Consider the following 24,176-nt stretch of genomic DNA (forward strand, 5'->3'; position numbering starts at 1 on the left):
CAGAGAACAGAGTGCTCCATGGTGAAAGTGGGGTTATGCTATGGGCAGGCATAAACTACAGACAATGAACAGAAGTGCATTTTATCAATGGCAATTTGAATGCATAGAGATACCATGACGAGATCCTCATTTTTTAATGGTATCTATGACCAAAAAATCTTATCTCTATTCCCAGTCATGTGAAATCAATAGATTAAGGCCAAATTTATTTATTTAAATTTACTGATTTCCTTATATGAACTGTAACTCAGCAAAATCTTTGAAATTGTTGCATGTTGCATTTATATTTTTTTGAAAATTATGCATGATACAAAAAATGGTATGTCCTTGAACCGAATCTTTTAAACTCACACACAGAAAAAGATATAAGGATAATTTAGTTGCTCATGGCAGCCTGCAGTACACCGGTCGGCCTTCAACAATGAGAGGTGGCAGCACTGAGCAAGCCTGCAACGCCCATTCCTGGAGTAGCTCAAACGGGGCATGTTATGTCTCCGTGAGACGCCATCTTAACCGACTTCATTTGGCTTCAATATGCTATTGGAATGAATGGTGTCATGTGATCAATGGCTTTGTCCATTCATTTACACCATTCATTGGTTGTATGTAACACAGACATGTGACTACTCACCCTAAGTCCTCTCTCCCCTGCCTTCCCTGGGAGTCCAGACTCCCCCTGGTGGAGAGAGCGAGAACAGATGGAAAATTAGAGAGACCGATGGAGGAGAGGAAGAGGGGAAGGAGGAGGTGAGGAAGACATAGAAACAGATAAATACTATGCTATTGTCTGCTATTGTCTCTAGTCTCCACCAATCCCCTGTCAGATGAGCAGAGGGTCTGAGGCGTGACTGAATCATATGACAATAATACACATCTCTCACTCACCAATATTAATAAAGAGAATGGGTGCCAGAGAGAGAGAGAAGTGGCATTCAAACATGGAACACTTTGAATGGAACTGATAGAATCAGATAAGGGAATAAGGGAGCGACAGAGAGAGACAGAGAGAGACAGAGAGAGAGTGAGAGAAAGAGAGATAGAGACAGAAACAGATCGCGAGACAGAGCGAGCGAGCGAACTTTGGAACTTTTATGAGTGAAATGTTTACAGTAAATGTATTAATTATTTATTTCACATCTGTTTACTACCTATTTCACTTGCTTTGGCAATGTAAAAATATGTTTCCAATGCCAATAAAGCCCTTAAACTGAATTGAAAGAGAAAGAGAGAGAGAGAGAAAAAGAGATATCATGGTTTATCACAGGACAAAGTATATATAGAGAGCTGGATGGAGAGATTGTTTCTTACGGGAGTGCCTTCGTCGCCCTTGTCTCCTTTGGCTCCCTGTAAAACACAGTGATCCATAATTCAGTCCCATCACAGGGGGAGAACACCACAGTGACCACAGTGACACAGTCAAAATACATCAAACTTTTAAAACTGAACCCCACAACATCACACAGGGAAATGGGAAGTATTCAAACCCCTTCCCCTTTTCCACATTTTGTTGCGTTACAGCCTTATTATAAAATTGATTAAATACAATTTTCCCTCATCAATCTACACACAATACCCTATAATGACAACGTGAAAACAAGTTTAGAACACTCCTTAGCACATTACTTAAAAATAAAAACTGAAACTTTATTTACATAAGTATTCAGACCCTTTGATATGACACGAAATTGAGCTCTGGTGCATCCTGTTTTCAATTGATCCTCCTTGAGATGTTTCTCCAACTTGATTGGAGTCCAGCTGTGGTAAATTCAATTGATTGGACATGATTTGGAAAGGCACACACCTGTCTATATAAGGTCCCATAGTTGACAATGCATGTCAGAGCAAAAACCAAGCCATGAGGTTGAAGGAATTGACCGTAGAGCTCCAAGACAGAATTGTGTCGAGACACAGATCTGGGGAAGGGTACCAAAAAATGTCTGCAACCTTGAAGGTCCCCAAGAACACAGTGGCATCCATCATTCTCAAACGGAAGACGTTTGAAACCACCAAGACTCTTCCTAGAGCTGGCCCCCCAGCCAAACTGAGCAATCGGGAGAGCAGGGCTTTGGTCAGGGAGGTGATCAAGAACCCAATGGTCACTCTGACAGAGCTCCCGAGTTCCTCTGTGGAGATGGGAGAACCTTAAAGAAGGACAACCATCTCTGCAGCACTCCACCAATCAGGCCTTTATGGTAGAGTGGCCAGACAGAAGCCACTACTCAGTAAAAGGCACATGACAACCCACTTGGAGTTTGCCAAAAGGCACCTAAAGGACTCTTCGACCATGAGAAACAAGATTCTCTGGTCTGATGAAACCAAGATTGAACTATTCGGCCTGAATGCCAAGCATCACGTCTGGAGGAAACCTGGCACCATCTCTACGGTGAAGCATGGTGGTGGCAGCATCATGCTGTGGGGATGTTTTTCAGAGGTAGGGAATGGGAGACTAGTCTGGATCGAGGGAAAGATGAACGGAGCAAAGTACAGAGAGATCCTTGATGAAGAGGTTCACCTACCAACAGGACAACGACCCTAAACACACAGCCAAGACAACGCAGGAGTGGCTTTGGGACAAGTATCGGAATGTCCTTGAGTGGCCCAGCCAGAGCCCGGACTTGAACCCGATCGAACATCTCTGGAGAGACCTGAAAATAGCTGTCCAGCGACGCTCCCCATCCAACCTGACAGAGCTTGAGAGGATCTGTAGAGAAGAATGGGAGAAACTCCCCAAATACAGGTGTGCCAAGCTTGTAGCGTCATACCCAAGAAGACTTGAGGCTGTAATCGCTGCCAAAGGTGCTTCAACTAAGTACTGAGTAAAGGGTCTGAATACTAAGGTTGTAACAAATTTCTAAAAAACAGTTTTTGCTTTGACATTATGGGGTATTGAGTGTAGATTGATGAGGGGGAAAAACGATTTTAATTAATTTTAGAATAAAGTTGTAATGTAACAAAATGTGGGAAAAAAGTCAAGGGGGTTTGAATAATTCCTGAATGCACTGTATACAGAAAAGAGATTGCGGTAGACATGAAATAGACTTAGTAATAGTAGTAGTAGTAGCAGTAGTAGTAGTAGTAGTATTGTTTGAGTATTATTCCAAAAAGTAGTTGTAGTAATAGTCATTAGTGGTGATGTACCTCTAGTGTCATCAGGGTATGAGGGGGAGAGAGATAGAAAGAAAGCCTTATATGACTGGTTAGGTCATCGTTATATCATAACAACATTTACACAACAAAGAGGTCAGAGTTAGACACACTGTATTAGTACAGTTATTAGTTGCACTGGAATGGCAGTATGACATTCATTCCCTTTGTGGTACAGTCTTGAATAACATACTAATAGTTTAATTGTCGATCGCGATCTCCAAGCCATTCCTAGTCGATCACCAAACATTTCTGTAAAAAACCCAACAATAAAGCCTTGCGTTCCTATTTTTTACATTTTGTTTCACTCTGTTGGTGGTAGATGCACTTGATTCAGCAGCCCTGGTGCCGGGAAGGCAAATGTTCACATTTTGAACCATTTCATGTAGAACTTCGCCTACCCTTCGCCTACCCTTGTCAGGCCCAGAGGGAAAATCAAGTGCACTTATAGGCCTACCGCTGGCCAATCAGATAGCTCAGATCACCATGTCTGCACAGTTTCCTCGCACTATAGACTGTAAAAAGAAGCCTCGAACAGATTTCAAAACGTTTAAAACCATGACTAGAGAGAGACTCAACGAACACAGCTGCTGATTTTATGAGTAAGTTCATGTTTAACTTGTTATTCAGCACTGCCAATACTTTGTTTGACACAAAAAAAGTTGGCTATATCAGTCTGCTAATTACACAACTAGGACCACTTTGTTTGCCCGCACTACAGTCAGCTATATCGGTCCGTTAATACAGGACTAGTAAAGTCCCAGTGCACTACTTTTGTAAGAATAAAACAAATATATATACAAAAATGTACATTCTGACTTTTCAGGGGGTGCTGCAGCAACCTCAGCATCCCTACTTCCCGCGGCTATGTTTAAGTTGTTATTATTGGCAGCTTGTGTCTTTTTTTTATATCAAGGAATATTTCACTTTCTCTGGTCATAGGAGTAACAACATGAATTGGTGCATGAAGCAGAAATAATGCAGTGTGACTTAAGTTTTGCCATCAGCTAAAAGTCTGTCCCTTTTTCTCATGGAGGGAAGGAGAGAGGCGGGACGGTGAGTCAGGTGAGAGGCAGCCTCACCGCTGTTCCCTCCCTCCTCTCAGACTGACCATCAGATGCAGGGCATCAGTCCAGCAAAAAAACGATTTATTATGCTCACTCAGCTGTGCCTCACAAGTAATACAACATACAATCTATTACCAGTGTGATAACATACCTACAATTTTGAAATATAATGTCAAAATGGTCTGAGAAGAACAACATTGGCAGGGCAATTCAAGCGTAGCCAAAATGAGGGTGATAATGTATTGGGCCTGTAGCCTACTGCACGAACCTCATCGCTGCAGAACTGTTTTTAATTGGTTAATGCTGCATAGGCTTACATTTTGGAAGTCATGTTTTTAAAGAAATCTGAGCGGTAGATCTCGGGTTGCATTTTGACTCAGAAAGTGATTCTGGCTCAGAAAAGGTTGGTGACTACTGCTGTAGGTTGATTGAACTGGAGAAATTAAAGTGTAGACGTAACCAGGTAATGGGCCCAGTAGTGAAGAAGCAGAGTTTGAGAAAATACAATAGCTATAACATAATAGTAGTATAGATATAACAGAGTAGTAGTATTAGAGTGATAACAGGTCGTTAGCGCAGTAAGTGACTACTATTGAAACAGGGATTATTTGCTTTGGGTGCGTGATAGTATAACATGCAGGGGTTTGGCAGAGGTGAAAAGCTCCAGGGTCGAATGGGTAGTGTCTCAGACCTCTTTTCCTGGGATGCCATTCTTTCCTGCGGGTCCGGCTCGTCCTGTCTCCCCTCTCTCTCCTGGTTCACCTGAATCTCCCTACAATAGGAACACATTGATATCAGCTGGACACGACACAGTAGTTTTACTATAAGAAAGCTAAGGATTACTTACAAGAATGTACAAGTTACTTTATGAGAAAGCAACACTGATCCAACAGAAATACTAAATAGAAGATAAAATAAAAAAGACAAAAGCCAGTCAAAGCATGTGTCTCACCTTGATCCCCATTCTTCCAGCTAAGCCAGAGAGTCCCTGGAGGGGAAAGAACATGTTTATGTGTTTACAGACTGTCAGTCTGAGTATGTAGGACATGACCTACATGCTGAGCATCTTTCAGCAGCTACACAGGGAAGCTCAATGAATGATACATATGTTTTACAATATACCTTTGGGGCTTTCTGCAGAGACAGTACCAGTCAAAAGTTGAGACAAACCTACTCATTCAAGGGTTTTTCTTTATTTTGACTATTTTCTATATTGTAGAATAATAGTGAAGACATCAAAACTATGTTAAACAAATCAGAACGACAGATTTATACCTTGTCAGCTCGGGGATTCGATCTAGCAACCTTTCTGTTACTGGTCCAACACTCTAACCACTAGGCTACCTACCACCTCTTCATGAGGTAGTCACCTGGAATGCATTTCAATTAACAGGTGTGCCTTGTTAAAAATGTATTTCTGGAATTTCTTTCCTTCTTAAGAATCTAAAATATAAAACACTTTTTTGGTTACTACATGATTCCATATGTGTTATTTCATAGTTTTGAGGTCTTCACTATTATTCTACAATATAGAACAAAATAACGAAAAAACTGTATATCAAGGAGATTTGTAGCTTAGATAAAGACTGACAAATTATCACAGCTTCCTCTGAACTCACCCGATCCCCCTGCTCTCCTTTAGATCCAGCCTGGCCAGGAGAGCCAGCACCTGGGGATCCCTGGAAGAATGAAAGAGGAGAGAAATTAGAGAATGAGAGACAGTGAGGAACAGAAAGACAGATGAACAGCATAAAACATCGATACCCGCTTGCATAGAGAACATCATTAAATCCCCTGTACACACACACATGCCGTACACACACACATGCCGCGCACACACACACACCACCGAAGGGCATGGAGTGCCAGTTTCATGCAGAGCACCATCATGTAACCTGTGGGTACCAACTCACCTTTTCACCTTTCTGGGCTGAATCGCCCTTCTGGCCCCTGGGCCCCTCTGGACCTGGCAGACCCGGCTCACCCTGAGGGAAGAGAGGAGAGGGGGAAGAGAGAATGAGTCTATGGAGAAAGTGTTGTAACTGTGTCCAGTACATCAACATATCAACCATTAATATGGAGATGGAAAGTATGAGGAAGTAAATGTGGGAAACTTGCCTGTTCACCTTTCTTCCCACTTAATCCTGGCCCCTGGATGTGTAGAAATATTCAAAAGGAGGAAATATCATTACATTGACCAACACTGACCAATACTGATCTCTGCCTTTTCAATTACTGTAGAGAAGTACTTCCATAAAAATCCATAAAAAGAAATCATATCGGTCCATCTAACGATGAGGCATCAAAATAAACCATGTATGTGGTGACTCACACTCCGGCCAGGTTCTCCTTTAGCGCCCTCACTGCCCTGGAGACAGACAGGTTAGGGTGTTTTTATCTGATGTTCATCTGTGTTTAGTTGATGTCATTGTTCTGATTACATGACATAGTTCACTCATGTTTATTTTGTGGAGATTCACTTTAAATGATCAGAGTCAGTCAGACTGTATTAGCCTCACCTTCTCCCCTGGTAGTCCACTGGTGCCAGGCAAACCCTGTGAGCAAGTTAACACACACTTACTCACATACACACACATGACTCACACACTCACACATGGTAATAAAATATCACAAATATCTAAAGCATCTGCATGTATCATCAAATCCTATAACTGAACAACATCAATCAATAGTGGTGGGTCACGATGTGAAGATAACCCAAATCATGTAGAGTAAGACATGGTAATACAGTAAGACATGGTTACTCACCCTCAGGCCTGGAGCCCCTGTGGAGCCTGGCTGTCCACTCTCCCCCTGAAACACACAGCGCCACACTGTGGTCAGAACAACACACTGCATGACAACCCTCAGCAGGCATTTCCGATACCTGTGACCTTCATGCTAATACAAATGGATTCGGTTCAGTGTAGGAGTAGAAGTGAGCGAGCGAGGATAAATACTAGTGAACACATGAAAACGGAAAACAAATGTGAAATTCATATACTGTAGCTGTACAATATCTAGCTTCATGGTCATGAACAAGGTCACAGTGAAAAGAGTCATAACCAAATGCATGGTACTGTACTCACCCTCTCCGCTGCCAAGCCAGCAGGTCCTCTCTCCCCCTGGAAAGACAACACAGTCAGTTACAACCCACAGCAGACAAACCAGTTTAACAGCAGCAGTCTAACTGGGTTAGAGGGGCTGTATCCATACTCACCCTGTCACCTTGTGATCCAGGCTCACCTGGCTGGCCCCGGTCCCCCTGAGAAGACAGAGAGAGCAGGGTCATCCATCCACCCAAACCCACCCAACCACCCAAATATACATTCTATCATACATTCTAGTCCCAAACATGGAGATTTGATTCAATGTTTTGCATTGTCTTACCTTGAGTCCAACACTTCCAGCAGGCCCACGGGGACCCTAAAACACACAAACGTGTTGGAATATGTTGTACATGACTTGAGTATGTCCTTCATTTTACAGTAACAAGATAAGTATGTATGCATGTATGTACTGTACAAATTTATGTGGACACCCTTTCAAATTAGTGGATTCGGCTATTTCAGCCACACCCATTGCTGACAGGTGTATTAAATCACGAGCACACAGCCATGCAATCGCCATAGACAAACATTGGCAGTAGAATGGCCTTACTGAAGAAAGAGCTCAGTGACTTTCAACATGGCACCGTCATAGCATGCCACCTTTCCAACAAGTCAGTTCGTCAAATTTCAACCCTGCTAGAGATACCCCGGTCAACTGTAAGTGCTGTTATTGTGAAGTGGAAACGTCTAGAAGCAACAACGTCTCAGCCGCGAAGTGGTAGGACACACAAGCTCACAGAATGGGACCGGCGAGTGCTGAAGCGCGTGGCACGTAAAAATCATCTGTCCTCGGTTGCAACACTCACTACCGAGTTCCAAACTGCCTCTGGAAGCAACATCAGCACAATAAATGTTTGTCGGGAGCTTCATGAAATGTGTTCCCATGGCCGAGCAGCTGCACACAACCCTAAGATCACCATGTGAAATGCAAAGGGTCGGCTGGAGTGGCTTGCCACCATTGGACTCTGGAGCACTTAAAAAGCGTTCTCTGGAGTGATGAATCACACTTCACCATCTGGCAGTCCGTTTGGGTTTGGCGGATGCCAGGAGAACGCTACCTGCATAGTGCCAACTGTAAAGTTTGGTGGAGTTGGAATAATGGTCTTAGGCTGTTTTTCAGGGTTTGGGCGAGGCCCCTTAGCTCCAGTGAAGGGAAATCTTAACGCTACAGCATACAATGACATTCTAGACGAGTCTGTGCTTCCAACATTGTGGCAACAGTTTGGGAAAGGCCCTTTCCGGTGTGGAAAAACTCAAGGGGTCTGAAAACTTCCCGAATGCACTGTATGTAAATGTGTATCCTACCCGATCACCAGGCTCTCCTGCCTTCCCAGCCAGTCCTGGCAACCCCTCTGCACTCTCCCCCTGAAACATAAAAAACACTCAGTACACACTCTGTACACAAGCATATACTGTACACACACAGGCGCACACACACAGGCACACACACAGTGCCAACCTTGTCTCCTTTGGCTCCTTGTTGTCCTGTAGATCCTCTGGGACCCTGAGCTCCTGGGTTTCCAGTAGACCCCTGAACACAACAAAGCACAATAAGATATGGTAAATAAGTCAGTTATGGTAACACATCAAACCATAGACGTGTACAGTATAATTATCACCCCAGAGATCTGCAGGAAACAAAAAGACACACATGACACATGTCCAGTGATTGATAGAGCTTACCGGTGATCCCTTCTCCCCCTTCACAGCCAAGCCACTGCCCACTCCTGGAGGTCCCTGTCAGCAGGACAAACAGACACACAGACAGAGAGAGACAGAGAAAGATAACAGAGAGGTGACAATCATTATGCTCCATCATTCCTCCAGAGATATATGCAATGAATCTACAAGACATGCTAGGGATAGCCCTGTACGACTCACCCTCTCTCCGGTGCTGCCCTTGTCTCCCTGAAAGGAGAGAGGGAGAGGAAGAGAGCGAGAGGGATAGAGCGAGAGAGCGAGAGAGAGAGAGAGAGAGAGCGAGAGAGAGAGAGAGAGAGAGAGAGAGAGAGAGAGAGAGAGAGAGAGAGAGAGAGAAATGATTAGTGATTGAGCTTTGTAGTTTTGCAGACTCTACATCCCAGTATAGGAATACGTTTGAATTCTAGACACGCACTACGTGCGCCAACACACACCCACTCACACCCACTCACACCCACAGAAACACACACACAATGCCCGTCTACTGCACTATGACGAAACATCAAGGCCTCTCCAAGTCTAAAGATGCTGGTTGTCAAGGAAACTGATGGAAGGGCATGATCAGGTGGAAGATGAAAACATAAAGAGGATGATGGCAGATATTCTCAAAGGCAGAGAATGAAAAGAAACTAGAAATCTAAAATGTAATCCCACATTATCATATCACAGCCATACTGTTGGGGGGGTTACTCTTAAGGTGAAGATATATTTTACATGAGGAAGTAAAATATATATGAACATCCCTCACAGCACTTCAATCATTCCAAGTTAGAACCATCTGAGAACTTTTGAAAAGGGGGCATGTTTTTGGGAGCAACTTGAATTGAACTTGAACTGATGAGGTGCCTGTTAGTGGTGCGCAGGTCAGATTTTTGTTCACCGCCCACCCGCCCACAATTGCTAATAACTTATCCACAACTGCCCGACTACATGTGATCAAGTGAAATCTGAGGCCCACACCCAACCCTAACCCGCAAATATAGAAAATGCACTATAGGCTACAGTCAAAGACGGCATATATATGTTTCTGCTTAGAATTTCCAACATTTTGGTAGGCTGTTTAATAGTCAACTTGTCTATAATTAGATACATGTAGCTTCTCTTCTGTCATTACATGTTGCCCTAGAAGACTAAATAAACCCTTGCCCAACAGACTAATGTAATAGATCGATAGAATAAATGCTTCAATCTAGTTGACATCGGTACAATTTTCTCTGTCATCTTTAGCAGAACAAATATGTTTAGGGACTAGGGAGAAAATACAATAAAGCAAGCAATAAAAAGAACTGAAAGATTTCCTGCGCAAAATGTCCAAATTACATCAGTTTCACCAGTTGTAAGGGAAAAGAAAGCTGTGAAAACGACCCAACATGTTTCTGCTAAGATTTCAGTTTGGCATACTTTATGTGGTTGAAATACTATCAGCTTTTATGTTGCTTTTGTGATAAAGACAGCACCTCTACAGATGCTATCTAACAAAGCATTGCATGCTCTCAAGATTTCTCCACTCCTGTTCCCAAGTCCAAAACACAATATTTAATGATCCTAAACCCTTGCAGATATAACTGCGGGCACTGCGGGTTATGAGTCAACCCCCACATCACTAGTGCCTGTGAAACGAGTAACAACTCTCTTTCACCCCAATGTGGCCAGGTCAAATCAAATGTTATTTGTCACATGCTTGTAAACAACAGGTGTACACTAACAGCGCAATGCTTCCTTATGCCTCCTTATCCAACAATGCAGAGTTAAAGATGAAAAACAAAATAAAATGTGACATGAGGAATAAATATATGGATAAGCTGACAGCATCAGGGAAACGATGCACGCGCTTTAATGGGGCAGAAGTCTGTGCGTGTTGTGATTCTGGATGGCCAGACAGCTACCAACAATGACAAGAAACTGCCATGTGGGAAATCGTAAGTGACTCGTTCCATCTAGTTTCATTTTGTTCTTGATACCATGTCTTGTTTTGAGGTGTTTTGACTGATTGCATGTCAATGCTAATGTGGCAAAAATCACTAGCGAGCTAACCAACAACTGTAACGATGTATTGGAGAGAAAACAAGTGCTCATTGTGCAAATGTATTTATGTTTTCAATAAACATTGTAGACAAAATACTGTTGACAACATGTAAACTATCTAAGCCAGGGGTAGGCAACCCTGGTCCTGGAGTGTTGCAAGTACTTCCTGTTTTTTGATTTAACCAACCTGGAAGACCAGGTGTGTTGAATTTAGGCAATCACTGAACTGATAAATGAGCTCAGTTGTTCAGGTGTGGTGCCTAGTTGGAACAACATCCTGCAGGACCTGAGGCACTCCAGAAACAGGGTTGGCTACCCCTTGATCTAAGCCAACCCAGTCTGTTTTGCCCCATAGTTGCACAAACATCAGTTCTGTTGCTGAACAACCAACCCGTCTATACACAGTGAATAATGAATAGCAATAACATGCCTATATACAGGGAGTACCAGTCAATGTGCAGGGGTACGCAGTAACTACATACAAATTTGTAGTTTTTAACTAGGCGAGTCAGTTAAGAACAAATTCTTATTTACAACAACGGCCTAGGAACAGTGGGTTAACTGCCTTGTTCAGGGGCAGAACAACAGATTTTTACCTTGTCAGCTCAGGGATTCGATCTAGCAACCTTCCAGTTACTAGTCAACCCTCTAACCACTAGGCTACCTGCCTCCCCACATATAGGTAGGGTTAAAGTGACTAGGCAAGAGGATAGATAATAAAGAATAGCAGCAGTGTATGTGGTGAGCGTGTGTGTATAAGTGTATGAGTGTTTGGCGTCAGTATGCATGTATACGCATGTTATGCGTGTGTGGGCGTATGTAGTGTGTGTGGGTGTGTTGGGCTGTCAGTGTAAGTATGTGTGAGTGTGTGGGTAGAGTCCAGTGTGTGTCAGTGCAAGAGAGCAAAAAAGGGTCAATGCAGGTAGTCTGGGTATTTAGCTATTTAGCGGTCTTGTTCAGCAGTCTTAACATGGCTTGGGGGTAACCACTGTTCAGGGTCCTGTTGATTCCAGACTTGGTGCACTGGTACCGCTTGCCGTGCGGTAGCAGAGAGAAATGTTGGGTGGGTAGAGAAATGTTTTTGGGCCTTCCACCACCTGGTATAGACGTCCTGGGTGGCAGGGAGCTCAGACCCAGTGACGTACTGAGCCGTACTCACCACCCTCTGTAGCGCCTTGCGGTTGGGTGCCCTGCAGATACCTTACTAAGCAGTGATGCAGCCAGTCAAGATGCTCTCAATGGTGCAGCAGTAGAACTTTTTGAGGATCTGACGGCCCATGCCAAATCTTTTCAGCCTCCTGAAGGGGAAGAGGCGCTGTTGTGCCCTCTTCACAATTGTGAGGGTGTGTGTGGACCATGTTAATTCCTTAGTGATGTGAACACTGAGGAACCTGAAGCTCTCGACCCGTTCCACTACAGCCCCATTGATGTCCATGGGGGCGTGCTCGCTCCTCCATTTCCTGTAGTCCACGAAAGGCCCTTACATGTTATACAGGTTACAGGCTGCTGGTACTACTCTCTTTCTCCCCCCATGTGTTCTGTTCACTAGTTACTGTGTCAAGGGCCAGACCAGGGTAACTGACCTTGATGGAGAGGCCGGGGGTGCCTGGTATCCCTGGGCGACCATCCTGTCCAGGGGTCCCTGCAGGTCCCACAAAGCCCTTGGCCCCGTCATTCCCTGGACGCCCTAGGGTACCCTGGGTAACGGAGAGAAAGTCATTCATCGTCATTCAGAATTAATTAAACTGAAGAGAATATGACTTACCATCACACGTGTCTGACTGTGTGTGTGTGTGTGTGTGTGTGTGTGTGTGTGTGTGTGTGTGTGTGTGTGTGTGTGTGTGTGTATGTGTGTGTGTTGTGTATGTGTGTGTGTATGTGTGTGTGTTGTGTATGTGTGTGTCTCACTGGTATTCCTGGGATCCCTGGTTCCCCTTTCCTCCCGGGCAGACCTCCTCCTGAAACAGCTGACCCTGGCTCACCCTGGAACACCAGAGAAACAGCTTAGTGAACATCCAACACACACAGCAGATGGGATTACCTACAATGTATAGTTCACAGAGGATAAAGAGATGTGCTGTACTCACCCTGTCACCCCTGTCACCCTTTGTCCCTGGTGCTCCTGTAACCCCAGGATCACCCTGCCACAGAGAAAACATCAAACTTCATAATACAACAACACACACATAAACACAAGATACAGTATAAACAGATCCCATTGGCGTTGCTGAGGGATACTCACAGGATCTCCTCTGACACCCGGTAGCCCCTGTGAACCCTGAAAAAGACAAAATAGCAAAACATATTTTGTTAAACCACGTCTACAGCAGGTTGGACCAATTCAGTGGCAATGCGGTTAGAGTGCCACCCTGAGATTGAAAGGTTGGGGGTTTGATCCCCAATAACTCTAAAAATGGGACCAGATGCCTCCCTGCTTGACACTGCATTAAGGAGATGGATTGGGGCTAAGGCCCTGCGACAGCCTAGTGTCCTCTCCAGGGGATGTACCTGTACATCAAGCTGCCTGCCCCTATGGGCTGCTCAGAAAAGGCTTACATACTTACAGCAGGTTGACCATCTACTACTTACAGTATAAGAACATCAGAATAAAAAACATGTGTTATTGGCAAGTTGATTGACACATTGTGATTGCCCCTGGCTGTAACTGTGGCCCCTGACTACTCACCGGCACACCTCCAGGGCCTGGGGACCCTGGTCGCCCTGGTAACCCTGGACTCCCATCCAGACCAGGAAAACCCTGGAGAATAAACAACAGTAAATACAGCAGTACAGATGTAGGATCTTAATTTGAGCCAGTTTGCTACAGCAGGAAAATAATCCTACAGGAAATGTGGATTATAATGAACATACATGTTTGAAGAGGTTGATCCATTTTTAGTTTAGTTAGTAAATCAAATCTGACATTTTAAAGTGTAAATTACAAACTTTAGAAGCCAAACTTTAGAAGCCTCAGCAACATTCTTAGCAACAAGAGTGATTAAATTAAGATCCTACATCTGTTCACTACATCACTACAGCAGTACACTACAACAGTACAAGTGTTGAGTATAAGTGTTAATGTGTACTCACCCTCTCCCCCTTCTCCCCTCTGACACCCACAGAGGGGTCCTCACTTCGGCCAGGCTGACCCTGTCGCCCCTCAGGCCCTCTGGGGCCATCCCTGCCAGGCAAACCATCACGACCCTGGAAATCACACACACACAATCTCAGTGGATGATACGTGAATGCTAATGTTTGAGCTACCAGTATTAGATCAGTAATCAGTGGTGAAAGACTTACAGGCTCTCCTTTGCGTCCGTCAGCACCATCTCTTCCACTCTCTCCCTGTAACAGAGTAACTGATCAGGACATCTGACACAACTACTGACCATAGAGCTTCCAAGACAACATACAGTAACAGAAAATGGTATTAAAACAATTCAATTGTTACCTTTCCTCCTCGCTCTCCCCGGTCACCCTAGAGAGAGTAAAATGAACAGATATGAGAGATAGCAGGGCAAAAAGGGATGAAAAAGAGAGCACACAGAAGTTGTAAGGTATGGTGAGAGTGTAATGATGGCTACGTGTGTGTGGATGGAGGAGGTAAAGTTCAGTAACTCACCCGAGGACACTGTACGGTACACTGCTCTGTCACTGGCCCCTGATATAGAAAACAACAACATACACACTGAGACACAGAGCACTCCACCATATAGTTGTCACTGAGTCCCTGGAAATGATTCACTGACTGACTGGGAGAGCTTACATTGACAGCAAAATCATGGGCTCTACAGCATGGTCTGACTTCTAATCTCTCTCTCTCACCTCCCCTCCCTACCAACTTTTCCCCTTTTATCTCACCACTCCCTCTGGTATCTTGGCGACGCCACACAGCAGGTCAGCCAGGTCGGCGTGCAGGGTGCCCAGCTGGTTGGCATCACGGGCATATAGAAGGTTCTGGGTGCTGCCATCTGTCACTGCCTGGCGCAGCTCCTCAGAGTCCGCCCTACCTATACCCACCGCCAGCACCGTCACACCTGATACACACACACACACACACACACACACACACACACACACACACACACACACACACACACACACACACACACACACACACACACACACACACACACACACACACACACTAAATATTGGGCTTTTTTTTATTTATTGTTCAAAATGTTAGTTTTAAAACAGTGTGTGACAAGGGACTGTAGGTTAAAAGTTACTGTAGAAATTTCCATTAGTAGAGATGTGCAGTTGCTGTACATGTGCTTGTGTGTTTAACGCTCTCAACACAGTCTGTGTGAGGCTACCTGAGGCTTTGACAACACTGGCTGGGCCAGTGACGTTGTCGGAGGATTTTTCATCTGCAATGATCACCACCGCACCAGGAACTCTGGGTCTACGACCAGCTGTGGGGCTGAGAAGGAACTGTCTGGTGAACGTCATTGCCTGGCCTGCAGGGGGAGATATATTTAAATATCACCATAGAGATGTATAGAGATCTCAACTTTGTATCTGTGCCATTATGGTATCTGTGACAGCATTGGAATCGCCACTGAGGTTATCTCTATTTTAAAGTAGTATGTTTTCTTCTTCTTTTGATGTTTGAAAAAAGTGTAAAGCTAATATTGGTGATTTACTGCCACCTGTAGTGCTGGAGTCTTGAACCAAGTGTTATGTGTCATTTATTTATTATGGCCACTAGATGGCGGTGATATAGCTTAAAGCCATTTACAAACTAGGCAAACCAACTTGAAGAAGGCAATGCTCTGAGCATTGGCTGATTGCTCCCAACCTATAGAAATCCCCACCAAGTTAACACTAAAATGGCGGAAGCCCTCAATGGCAATGTCCATGCAAAAATTGGTTATTTTCAAGTAATGATCTATATACCTCTCAATGTTACATATACACATGCACAGGCACCCACGCGCACACACAAACTCACTCACACACACACTCAAGCACGCATGCACACACACACACAAGTACGTACAAAACACACACACCTATAGCATTCCCTGGGCCGTCCTCAAAAGGCGTGGACAGGATCTCCTGAAGCAGCGTCTCACTGTTGCTATGGCGATTGAGCAGGAACCAGATCTTGGGTCGGGCGCTGTACACTACAATCCCCAGCTGGAGGATATAGGAAGAACACGCCACAGAATCACACAGAAGAACACTAGCAGCCAACACACACATATCACAGACGTCTGTATATGTACATTACCTGTGAGTCCCGTTCTCCAATGGTGGCGAGGGAGCCGGCAGCGCTGGTCAGGAGGGAGAGCAGAGAATCAGCCAGGCTGGCCCGATCCCTGGAACCTGGAACCAGGAATACCACGTCGAGACGACCACCCACACACACTGAGGACAGAGACACAGAGACAGAGGAGGGGTTGGAACATAATGGGCCAGTATGAGGACTAACGAGAAGGGAGGGAATGGAGTGACTGGTTAAAAAGGAGTGATGTCAGTCTTACCAGTGCGTTCATCCACTGAGGTCTCAGGGCCCACCTCCCTCTGGAAGTTGGGCTGCAGGGTGAAGCGGTATCTCAGGCCCAGACGTAGCCCTGTCACCCTGTAGGAGCTGGATGACCCAGGCAGCGTGGTGGATTGACCCGGACCAGTATCTGGTTAGAGACCAAACACACACAGGCACACACAAACAAAGATTAGCGATCAACCTTTCATTGTGGAACATAGTCAATAAACTACCAAATGTGACCCCATTATGCAGTGTTTCTGTCTCACCTCTCTCCTCTTTCCAGCGCAGGAAATATCCTGTGGCACCAGTCAGTGGAACCCAGCCTAACAACACAGAATTCTGGGTAACCTCCGCCACACGCAGACCTGTTACAGGCTGTAGGGGAGCTAAAAGGAGAAGAGGAGGAGTGAGTGATCAGTTAAGAGAGAGACAACCGTATGTGAGTGACTTCAGTAATCGTGTGATAGAGAACATTGAGAGGTTGTGACTATACAACAGTTAGAACCTATAGCCATAACCACAAAACCCTTGGGCTTTTATAAGGTTTGATCTTAGTCAGGTCACATGGTGAGGAAAACTCCTGTCCATAACTATAGTGAATGAAAGGAGAGGAGATGGTGTGGGCAGAGAAGTGTACCTGTGGAGGCAGTGATAGTGACAGCTTGACTCTCTCTGTCCCTGAAGATGGCAGCCAGCCTCATTGTGTAGCTCACCCCAGGCCGCAGACCATCCAGGTCAAACGAGGTCGCATCTCGACCTATCAGACGGCTCGATTCAGCCTCACCTGCATGGAACCAGTAGAGAATATTAGAAAACGGAAATAAATATTAGTTGCCGGCAAAAAATTGCAGACATTTGTTTGGATGAGCATTTTATGTACGTTTCTGTGTGTGTGTGTGTGTGTGTGTGTGTGTGTGTGTGTGTGTGTGTGTGTGTTTACCCAGGGCTGATCTCCAGTAGATGCGGTACCCTGTGACCCCAGCCATTCCTCTCCAGACCAGACGCAGCACCCCTGGGGTAGCCTCCAGCACCCTGACCCCCTCCACACGGTCCACAGAAACAGGTTCCCCAGCTACACACACACACACACACACACACACACACACACACACACACACACACACACACACACACACACACACACAGAAAATGCACAATGAGCAAAGGAAATACTGAGGATATTGAAAGAGGGAATACAGTACATAGCAATACACATCAAAATACCACGTTACAGTACTACTGGACATAGTACTATATAGCAGGGTTGGGGTAATTTCCACTTCTTTCCAGTGAATTCAGGAAGCACACTGACATTCCAATTATCTTCAGTGCTTTTCAATGAGGACCATTTGGAATTGGAATTTAGTTTACTTTCTGATTTGACTGGAATTGACCCCAACCATGCTACATAGTAATTCTGTAAAGTTGTACCTTCCAATGTTTTCATATCCATTCTAATCAAACAGAGGTACAATGTAACCGCACAGTCTCTTTTCTTTAAGACTGTAGTGTAACTCACGTGTTGTGACTCTGACAGAGACTGGGGATCCCTCTCTGTTCTGAACCAGGGCCATGACCTGCACCTCGTACTGAGCCCCTGGGTCCAGCTGCTCCAGGTCCACCGCTGTGAGGTCACCACCTACCAGCTGGCTCCTCTCCTCCCCACCTATACCAAGACAGAAGGGGTGGTGGTAAGTGGTCTGGCACAAAATGGCTGCCATGTTTTATTAATACACAGCAAAATCTCCACTGTTAAATCAACACTGACAGTGTGACATTTAACACTGGTCCAGTGTCTTTACGGAATGTTAAATTAACACACTGCTTAGTTTAAAGCCTTATTTACATATTTCCCAGAATGCCTTGCCTTTCGAGTGAAGTGTAAAATTACCACCTACGACTGTATTTGTTAGTGACAAAGACATATATCCATCCATTTTCAGTCCTGTGGCAATCCTAGTGAGATCCTAAGTGAATATGTTATCATTAAAATGTAATTATTTAACACAATACAAAGCGTATGTCATAAAACCTTAGACTCTTATGGGTTAACTAGAACAACCTTTCAGTAACGGATGCAACGTCTAAGTAACAGAAAATGTATGCTATTTATATTTTAGTAGCACAAGATGAATTAATCAATCAATGCACATGCAAAAACATAGAAATTGAAACCAGCAATTCTAAAAATCAACCTGCATTAGAGGATGCTGGGAAATATGATAATGGTTTAACACTGGTTATTAACACCAACACTGGGGTTACTTTACACCACTGAGTGTTAATTTATATATATATATATATGTTAAGTGTGGCTGGTGTGAATAGAGGTAATTCCAATATTAAAATGAGCTATGGATAGTACACTATTTAATCATGAAATATTATGGGAATATCATTCACATTTCAAAACAGTAAAGCTAATCAAATCTCTCACCGTCAATTCGCTTCCAAGCCACACGATAGGCTGTTGCTCCCTGCACGCCCACCCATGTTACTCTGACAACCTCACCGCGGGACTCTTGGGCTTTGAGTGAAGTCACTGTTCCCACCACCACCTGGTCTGAGTCTGAGGACATAGAAGTGGAAGAGATCAGTCACCAATTTGCAAGCACTGTTCTATAGGATAGCACTCATTTAATTACTTAATTAAATCTTTCAATTTACTAAGTGAGTGCTAAGTGAAGCTGTTACCATATAGTTGATGGCTAACCAACTCATTCAAATCTACTAGGGGTTATCAAGAAGAGAAGGGGTTAGGGGTCAATTTGGTAATGTAGTGATAGAGTACCTGTTCTGGTGTTCAGGGAGGTGGGGTACCCTTCCCGAGACCCAATCAGTGAGGAGACTGACACCCGGTAGGAGGAGTCTTCCTGAAGGCTGTCGATGGTGAAGGAAGTGACATCAGCGGCCACTGTGCGGGAGGACTCCACTCCTGTAGACAGATGTGGTCAGGCCATAAAGAATGATAGAGAAAGCATCCCTATATAAACTCAGCAAAAAAAGAAACGTCCTCTCACTGTCAACTGCGTTTATTTTCAGCAAACTTAACATGTGTAAATATTTGTATGAACATAAAAAGATTCAACAACTGAGACATAAATTGAACAAGTTCCACAGACATGTGACTAATAGAAATGGAATAATGTGTCCCTGAACAAGGGGGGGGGGGGGTCAAAATCAAAAGTAAGTCTGTATCTGGTGTGGCCACCAGCTGCATTAAGTGCATCTCCTCCTCATGGACTGCATCCGATTTGCCAATTATTCCTTTGAGATGTTACCCCACTCTTCCACCAAGGCACCTGCAAGTTCCCAGACATTTCTGGGGGGAATGGCCCTAGCCCTCACTCTCCGATCCAACAGGTCCCAGACGTACTCAATGGGATTGAGATCTGGGCTCTTCGCTGGCCATGGCAGAACACTGACATTCCTGTCTTTCAGAAAACCACGCACAGAACGAGCAGTATGGCTGGTGGCATTGTCATGCTGGAGGGTCATGTCAGGATGAGCCTGCAGGAAGGGTACCACATGAGGGAGGAGGATGTCTTCCCTGTAACGCACAGCGTTGAGATTGCCTGCAATGGCAACAAGCTCAGTCCGATGATGCTGTGACACACCGCCCCAGACCATGACGGACCCTCTACCTCCATATCGATCTCGCTCCAGAGTACAGACCTCGGTGTAACACTCATTCCTTCGACGATAAACGCAATCCGACCATCACCCCTAGTGAGACAAAGCCGTGACTCGTCAGTGAAGAGCACTTTTTGCCAGTCCTGTCTGGTCCAGCGATGGTGGGTTTGTGCCCATAGGCGACGTTGTTGCTGGTGATGTCTGGTGAGGACCTGCCTTACAACAGGCCTACAAGCCCTCAGTCCAGCCTTTCTCAGCCTATTGCGGACAGTCTGAGCACTGATGGAGGGATTGTGCGTTCCTGGTGTAACTCGGGCAGTTGTTATTGCCATCCTGTACCTGTCCCGCAGTTGTGATGTTCGGATGTACCGATCCTGTGCAGGTATTGTTACATGTGGTCTGCCACAGGCGTCTCACAGACGTTGCATGCAATTTATTGCCCTGGCCACATCTGCAGTCCTCATGCCTCCTTGCAGCATACCTAAGGCACGTTCACGCAGATGAGCAGGGACCCTGGGAATCTTTCTTTTGGTGCTTTTCAGAGTCAGCAGAAAGGCCTCTTTAGTGTCCTAAGTTTTCATAACTGTGACCTTAATTGCCTACTGTCTGTAAGCTGTTAGTGTCTTAATGACCGTTCCACAGGTGCATGTTCATTAATTGTCTATGGTTCATTGAACAAGCATGGGAAACAGTGTTTAAACACTTTACAATGAAGATCTGTGAAGTTATTTGGATTTTTACGAATTATCTTTGAAAGACAGAGTCCTTTTTTTCCTGAGTTTTGTTCCAATTATGCCGTCTGGGAGCGCACAGGCAGCGCCATTGAGGCAATCTCCATTTTGAAGTAGTAAATGTTTTCTATACAATTGGCTGATCCCTCCTGATGATCTGCTTGGACATGACTCCAACAGGGTCATCAGCCAATAAAGTTGTAAGTTACACCAAATTGACTACATTAAAATGGTGTAAGCCCTCAATGGCTCTGGCCACGCTAAAACAGCCTTTTGGCCACTAGAGGCCTCTATCATTCTCTATGGGTCAGGCAAAGAGGTGAACGCTACTGGGGATTGCTATTACTGTATTACTAGACTACAGCAACTACTAGACAATCCCAATACAATGCGTTCTTTGAGCCTTAATGTGCTTTGAGACCTAAGGTAAGGATCCTTAGGAATGTAATTTATACGTCAGATAACACCCATCTCACTTATCCTAACCACGCCTACCATTTCCACTGCGCCAGGTAATCTTGTAGCCAGTTGCCCTGGAGACCGGTGACCATGTAATGCGTATCCTCTGAGAGGTGACATCAATGATACGCAGGCCGCTAACTGTGCTTGAGCCGTTGTTGCCATTGGTCCTGGCCGAGAGGGTGACCACCTCCCCGATACGTTGACCAATCACAGCCGCCACGCCCAGGACCACAGCTGTGTCTGGCTGCAGCCCCTCCACCGTATAGGACGAGACCTCTGGCCCCAGAACACGGGACTGCTCCGCATCTAGGAGAGATACACACTGTTAAAGACACACACTGGGACTGGTCTGCATCTAAAGGAGAAGGTGAGAGACAGTAACACATACATACAAAAATAGGGACTGCTGCTATAATTATGTTATCACAACATTGTATTTCTGAGGACTAGTTAATCACAAAATCATTCCAAGCATAATTCAGCTGACACTTACTGTTGCCTTGTCTCCAAGTGACCCTGTACCCCGTCGCCCCGGAAACCCCTGTCCAGGCGATTCTGAGTCGCCGACCATTGGTGTTTGTCACACGCAGGTTAGTCACTCTCTCCAATGCTTGTTCTGAAATCACACATCAATAAGAACATTGCAGTTCAGTGCACCACCAAACTAATTCCCATGTTCAATATCAAACTTACATTTCCCATTTCAAAACATTTTGCCATTTGGTGCCTACTAAACACGGCCCTCTTCTTTTATATCTGTCTTTGCTTGCCTCAGCTCACCTCCCCTCAGTATCACTATTCACCACCTATTCACATTGACAATCAGCTGGCAGCCATTCATCACACAGCCACAGCACAGCACTGCTTACCAAACTGGCAAACACACTGCAGCCCTGAGCCAAGATCTGCACTCATTCAATCCATCCCCATCCTGTCTCTCATAGGCTGGAGCATGCACTAGCATTCAATCAGTGTGTGTGTGTGTGTGTGTGTGTGTGTGTGTGTGTGTGTGTGTGTGTGTGTGTGTGTGTGTGTGTGTGTGTGTGTGTGTGTGTGTGTGTGTGTGTCTGTGTGTGTGTGTGTGTGTGTGTGTGTGTCTCACCTGCTTTGATGTAGACAGTGACTGGGTCCCCCTCGCTGTCTCCCACCACAGCTGTCACGCTGACCCCATAAGACACGCCCTCTGTCAGACCCCTAAGGTCAAGGGTCGTCTGGCTTCCAGGGATACTGCGGGTTTCCTCTGTTTGCGCTGTAAGTGCAGTGTTAAAACATATGTGGGTTCCGGTCTAAAGTAGTGCACTATATAGGGAGGGAATAAGGCGTCATTTGAGATGTGCCCTTACCTTCAGTGTTGACCATGAGGATACGGTACTGCGTTGCCCCAGCAACCCCTGTCCATCCCAGTCGCACAGTGCTGCCCAGGTACTCTACCACTCGCAGGTTGGACACCCTCCCCACCGGCTGTTCCACTGTACACATGAGGGGGGAGGAAAGTCAATAAAATGGTGAAACAAATAAGATACAAATAATAAGTGAAATATAAAATACAAAGGGGCTAAAACAAAGCGGGTTGCCCATGACCCTATCCCTGACCTGTGGGAGAGGTGGTGACGGGGGTGGCCTCTTCTCGTCCCTCATACAGGGTGAACAAGGTGATGACATACTCAGTGCTGGGCTGCAGCCCTGACAGATCATAAATAGTGGTGTTCCTGGAGAACGACTGACTCTGCATTCTGCCACCTGAGGAGAGAGAGACTACAGTAAGGCAGTTTGACGTTGACAGTCAGTCAGCGAGGGTACATCTATGTTTGTGTGCGTGGATCGGTGTACTCATTGTTGAGGGGTTTGAAAGTACATGAATCTTTCGCTTGTATGTGTGAGTGTACGTATGTGTGTGCGTCCTTAGGTGTGTATGCGAGCATGAGTGTGTGTGTGTGTGTGTGTGTGTGTGTGTGTGTGTGTGTGTGTGTCTGACCTTCCCCCTGCCTCCACTCCAGGCGGTATCCCCTGGCAGACTGGATGAAGTTCCAGGTGAGGCGGATGGAGGAGGGCCCGGTGGTGGCTGCCCTCAGGACCTGCTGCTCTAGACGCTCTGCATGGGGGGAACAGAGACACAACACAACGATGGGTCTTATCAACTGATATATCATGCTATGCCAGAACCTCTTAAATGGGGTCAAATTGGGGTCATGATAGGGGCTGCACCAAATATTTGATGTATTATAATAATTGATTATGCTTATGTTGTATTAATAGAAGGGGAGGGGCTATGGGACCCCACCTCCTCCACATTTATTGGGTCCTAGACTACTGATTAACAATATATATATTCATTATAAGGTTTTAAAATTGTTCCACAGTCTTTTCTAAGTCTCTGCATCTTATGAAGAAATGGTGTGAGAAATGTGTGAATTATTGCATGGGGTCTGTGAGAAAGCACTTGAAAGATAAACATAGAACCCTGTAGGGGAGTAGAAGAGATAAGAGGCTAGTCAGACATACCCTTATAAATCAACTTGGGGGAGTGGACATTTACTGCTGAGGCTTTAGAAAACACTGGAACTATTGTATCTCTGTGTATGCATGGGCTTGGTCGGATGAGTAGCAGGTAATGACGTATGCAGTAACATCTCTAGGGTTGGACTTCGGGCTTAATAAAAATACTTGGGACTTTTCCTATGGGGCAGAACTCAGGAGAGACATCAGTTGTATGTGTGATGTTTGAGCTTTGACTTCTGTCTACAGCTATATTTTGATTAAAATTGTTATGATTTATAAGTGCACATTTTGAGTGTTCCTTATTTGA

At 45.1% G+C, this 24,176-nt stretch overlaps 1 protein-coding gene across 6 annotated transcripts in view; it reads right to left on the reverse strand.

The window, feature by feature from the left end:
- LOC115207873 (collagen alpha-1(VII) chain) overlaps positions 1–24,176 on the reverse strand; it is a 103,453-nt gene that overhangs the window by 44,981 nt on the left and 34,296 nt on the right. For all 6 annotated transcript variants that reach the window (XM_029775400.1, XM_029775399.1, XM_029775397.1 and 3 more), the window contains exons 13-55: positions 23,346–23,462; positions 22,964–23,110; positions 22,714–22,839; positions 22,473–22,619; positions 21,864–21,986; positions 21,404–21,676; positions 19,336–19,479; positions 18,982–19,113; positions 18,064–18,210; positions 17,485–17,616; positions 17,182–17,328; positions 16,811–16,930; positions 16,540–16,689; positions 16,287–16,423; positions 16,066–16,192; positions 15,367–15,510; positions 14,909–15,084; positions 14,670–14,708; positions 14,499–14,525; positions 14,348–14,392; positions 14,138–14,251; positions 13,734–13,805; positions 13,290–13,325; positions 13,135–13,188; positions 12,956–13,030; positions 12,631–12,744; positions 9,203–9,229; positions 9,005–9,058; positions 8,781–8,852; positions 8,627–8,686; positions 7,602–7,637; positions 7,432–7,476; positions 7,301–7,336; positions 6,981–7,025; positions 6,731–6,766; positions 6,544–6,579; positions 6,330–6,362; positions 6,125–6,196; positions 5,831–5,890; positions 5,164–5,199; positions 4,903–4,983; positions 1,309–1,344; positions 632–676 (exon numbers count right to left, since the gene is read on the reverse strand). In XM_029775400.1, the coding sequence (XP_029631260.1) occupies positions 632–676; positions 1,309–1,344; positions 4,903–4,983; positions 5,164–5,199; positions 5,831–5,890; positions 6,125–6,196; positions 6,330–6,362; positions 6,544–6,579; positions 6,731–6,766; positions 6,981–7,025; positions 7,301–7,336; positions 7,432–7,476; positions 7,602–7,637; positions 8,627–8,686; positions 8,781–8,852; positions 9,005–9,058; positions 9,203–9,229; positions 12,631–12,744; positions 12,956–13,030; positions 13,135–13,188; positions 13,290–13,325; positions 13,734–13,805; positions 14,138–14,251; positions 14,348–14,392; positions 14,499–14,525; positions 14,670–14,708; positions 14,909–15,084; positions 15,367–15,510; positions 16,066–16,192; positions 16,287–16,423; positions 16,540–16,689; positions 16,811–16,930; positions 17,182–17,328; positions 17,485–17,616; positions 18,064–18,210; positions 18,982–19,113; positions 19,336–19,479; positions 21,404–21,676; positions 21,864–21,986; positions 22,473–22,619; positions 22,714–22,839; positions 22,964–23,110; positions 23,346–23,462 (3,875 nt within the window). The remainder of the gene's footprint in view (positions 1–631; positions 677–1,308; positions 1,345–4,902; positions 4,984–5,163; positions 5,200–5,830; positions 5,891–6,124; positions 6,197–6,329; positions 6,363–6,543; positions 6,580–6,730; positions 6,767–6,980; positions 7,026–7,300; positions 7,337–7,431; positions 7,477–7,601; positions 7,638–8,626; positions 8,687–8,780; positions 8,853–9,004; positions 9,059–9,202; positions 9,230–12,630; positions 12,745–12,955; positions 13,031–13,134; positions 13,189–13,289; positions 13,326–13,733; positions 13,806–14,137; positions 14,252–14,347; positions 14,393–14,498; positions 14,526–14,669; positions 14,709–14,908; positions 15,085–15,366; positions 15,511–16,065; positions 16,193–16,286; positions 16,424–16,539; positions 16,690–16,810; positions 16,931–17,181; positions 17,329–17,484; positions 17,617–18,063; positions 18,211–18,981; positions 19,114–19,335; positions 19,480–21,403; positions 21,677–21,863; positions 21,987–22,472; positions 22,620–22,713; positions 22,840–22,963; positions 23,111–23,345; positions 23,463–24,176) is intronic.

Source organism: Salmo trutta, chromosome 14, assembly GCF_901001165.1.
Source record: "Salmo trutta chromosome 14, fSalTru1.1, whole genome shotgun sequence".
NCBI lineage: Eukaryota > Metazoa > Chordata > Actinopteri > Salmoniformes > Salmonidae > Salmo > Salmo trutta.